The 3,595-nt window shown below is 49.0% G+C and overlaps 1 protein-coding gene across 1 annotated transcript; it reads right to left on the bottom strand.

Moving 5' to 3' along the window:
* Nucleotides 1-236: 236 nt before the first annotated feature.
* Nucleotides 237-1,581, bottom strand: LOC147632600 (uncharacterized). Its single transcript, XM_086806896.1, has one exon. It carries the CDS (start codon nt 1,561-1,563, stop codon nt 250-252), a length of 1,314 nt encoding a protein of 437 aa, XP_086663022.1. The 5' UTR covers nt 1,564-1,581; the 3' UTR covers nt 237-249.
* Between the last annotated feature and the right edge of the window lie 2,014 nt (nt 1,582-3,595).

The raw sequence follows: 3,595 nt of genomic DNA, 5'->3' as shown, positions 1-3,595 counted from the left end.
ATATTCTCTCCACTCAAAATATTATAATAAGATATGGTCTATAGCTTCCATATATATACATATGGTTCATTATCCAAGTGTTACCTTTTTCACATCGTATCATTTTCGCACATTGCTACATATATTAGTAAATAAGACTAGTAATAATATATATATTAGTAAATAATACTAGTCATAATATATATATATATATATATATATATATATATATATATATATATATATGGTGTCGATCGTATTTTATGTTTATTAGAACTCGCGTGGGCGCTTGCTCCCGGCGGCGGCGGCATAAGTTGCCGCCACGCGGGAGGCGACTGCGGGAGCAGCTGCGAGGGATCTGGGAGGAGGTTTCTCCGAGAAGCGGTACTGTGATGAGCTTATGCCCAGTCCGAAGTCCGCGTACACATCAGTGGTCTCCCCCTCGAAGTCGCTCAGGTTCAGTGAGGCCGCTCCGGCAACGTGAGCAAGGGCCGAGACGCCGAGCTCTGACACAAACAGGCCCGTGCGGTGGGGCAGGATGCGGTGCGTGAAGCAGCGCGGCGTTGCCAGAGTGATGGTGTGCTCGCTGGTGACCCGATTACCGTCCAGCTGGACGGCGAAGATGGCATCCGCACCGGTGCTGTGGGAGAGCAAGGAAGAGCCCAGCAGCCACATTCGTAAGGTTGGTTGGAGCTTGGCATCCTGCTTCTTCTTGGCGGCCTCATGATCCCAATCAAATGCCAGGTGGATGAGGCCGGCATTGGCTCCCGCAGGCGTGCTGAGATGGAGCCATTTGATTTCGCCCGTTCCAGAGATGCGACCGAACGTCCCTGTCCCACCCGAGGCGCCACCCAGAAGCACAAACCACACGTTGCCGTCTGGCCCGGAAATGAGCCCCACCGGCGTGCTGCCCTCGGACGCCGGGATGTCTTCTTCGACGGCCTGGCCGGTGGCCGAATCCAACCGCCATATCTTGCTGCTCTGGTCCAGGCTGGCGTACACGTCGCCACTTGTGGGGTGGATGGCCACGAAGATGGGGCGGCCGTTGCACGGGTACACGGACACGTCGGACGTGTTGCGGTGGTTCACGCGCACCACGTGCCGGCTGTCCTTGCAGCTGGTCCAGAGGTCGTCCCCATTCTCGAGGACGCAGTGGGGGCCCTCCACGGAGGCGGGGAGCTGTATGATTTGCACCACCGCGGGATCCTTGCCCGCGGCCAGGCTCAGGCGGATGAGGGCGGCCTTGAACTGTAGCGTGGCCCAAACCTGGCCCGGGTGCTCCCGAGACGCGGCAAGCCCGTGCAACCCAGCCCAGAAGTTGCCCACCGTGAACCTGGTGCAGGAGAGCGGGCGCCCCGTGGCCGGGTCCAGCTCCACCTTCACCAGACTGCTGTTGGTTTGCTGGCTCACTAACAGCAGGTGCTCGCCCACCACGGCCATCTCGTGTGTCTGCATGGCGCCCGGCATGGGGTACTCCGTCACCACTTTGGGCACCTTTACCACCTCTACGGGGGGTGGGCAGTGCGGTGCTGGCCTAATCATCACCAGCTTCTCACCACCAAACGTCGAGTCGTCGACATGCATAGCAGTAGGCGCAGAGCCAGCTTCATTACCGACGCCGCGTACGGATGAAGCATCGGCATCGGCATCGGCATCGGCCGCAGCAGCAGTAGGACCAGCCATATACTTATATCAATAATAGAAACAGATTGATTAAGCAGCTAATATGCAGGACAGAGCTAGTATGTGTTATGTATGCGTAGAAGCTGGTAGTTATAGCTAGTAGTGCTCTTAGGATTCAACAACCGGAGTGTGGAGGACTGCCGCTGTATGCTGTACGTTTTATATGCGCCGGTGGGCAGTTTCTCCTCGGCGGAAGCGATTCGTAGTAAAGGGGAAGGAAGGGCGCTCAAAGCGAATGCCTATCTATTCCATGCGTAATCAGGCCTCGCGTGCCAAAAGACTCCAGTCTTTCCAGATGCGTCTTTAAATTAATTGTGTGAGATAGACGAAACAATCAGTCCGATCGATGCGCAGTCGTCGGCGAGAGCGCCTGATTGAATGAAAAAGGCGGCACGTCCTAATTCATCGGTGGGGAACCACCTTCTTCGAACATTCTTATAAGGCTTTTGATCTTCCGGTGACCTGCAATTTGAAGCAACGCTTAATTCCTTCCACTCACCGCCGTAATTTGAGTGGTTGGTTTGCCAACTCTCTCTCGCGCGCGTTGTCACCACCACCATGGTATGGCGTGTCTTTTGAAAAAGTGCTGCTCTACGCAAGCCTTAATTACAAATGTTTGGATATCCATGTGGATGCGTAAATATTATTAACCTCACATCTAGCCTACCTTCTTTATTTTTCAAGCTTCACTACTCTTCTCTCCATGACTTGATTTGAAATTCTGTTTTGAAGTTTTGTCACTGTTGGTGGATGTGGAGGAGGCTAACCTTTTTCTAGAGAGAGAACACCTTTTATTTAATGATGACACTAGTGAGTCTAGTGGGTGTAGCCAAGCTTGTGAAGGGCAAAAACGGAGCTTAGGGAGCCATAGCATGCGTGACGACAAACGCATGCGAAGGAGGAGAGGACTCGAGAAAACAAAAGTACACGGTGTAGTGCGTGGGAGGGAGGTATCCAAAATTTTTTCCCAGTACGTAGCTATGGCCGTAGGTATAGCCCCCGAGATACATGCATGTGTCAATAATTGTGTGCTATTTCAGGGTGCTTATAAGTATGTGTGTGTGTGTGTGTGTGTGTGTGTGTGTGTGTGAGAGAGAGAGAGAGAGAGAGAGAGAGAGAGAGAGCTTTACATCATAGCTGAGTGCATAAAGTATATATAATGGCATTGAAGTGTCAAGATTGTAACTTGAACATGAAATCTCTTCGTTAGACTATGTATGATTCCTATAGTGCTACGAGAGAGAGAGAGAGAGAGAGAGAGAGAGAGAGACTACAACAAACGAAGAGCACAGTCACGTCTAGAGCAACACAAATTTAAAAGCATCTATATATGGAAAAAAACATTTACATGGCTATCATCACAGCTATACACGCGACTATCATCAGCATGGCTATAGCCGTGCCTGTAGAGCAGCATGTATAGTCGTAGACTATCTGCAAAAACAAATGGGGACATAATGGGGAAGAGATGTGGAGACACATGTCCCCACATCTCTCCCCACTTTTTTTAAAATCATATTATTTAAACACTACTTAATATTTTTTTTAAAACACTTAAATACTTAGAACATAAAAAATAATTGCAGTATAATAATGTCATGGAGTATATTGTAAATTACATACATATAATTGCAAATTACATAAGGTATTCATGTCCAAAAATGAATAAAGATGAAGGCATCAAAAACTGATTAAATTAATGCATCATCTTCATCTTCACTTGCATCTTCACCACGTGCACCACCACCTTTATCATCACCATCACTTTCAACATCATCTTCTTGCGTTAAATAGTGATACAATGCAAAAATGTTAGCCACAAGAAAAACAAGTTGGGTGATAATTACAATTCAAGTTCAACTACTCACTAAGTTGTCACACCCACCTCCCCCACTACTAGATTTTCGAGACGGCTCTAAGAAGCCCTCAAGCT

The sequence above is a fragment of the Cibotium barometz genome, chromosome 13, assembly GCF_041138505.1.
Source record: "Cibotium barometz isolate CiBa-2024 chromosome 13, ASM4113850v1, whole genome shotgun sequence".
Lineage (NCBI taxonomy): Eukaryota > Viridiplantae > Streptophyta > Polypodiopsida > Cyatheales > Cibotiaceae > Cibotium > Cibotium barometz.
Note: the sequence above shows the minus strand (reverse complement) of the source record. Positions and strands in the feature narration are given on the sequence as shown.

Coding starts and splice junctions, on each gene's coding strand:
- LOC147632600 (XM_086806896.1), bottom strand. CDS start 1,563: ATGCATGTCGACGACTCGACGTTTGGTGGTGAGAAGCTGGTGATGATT.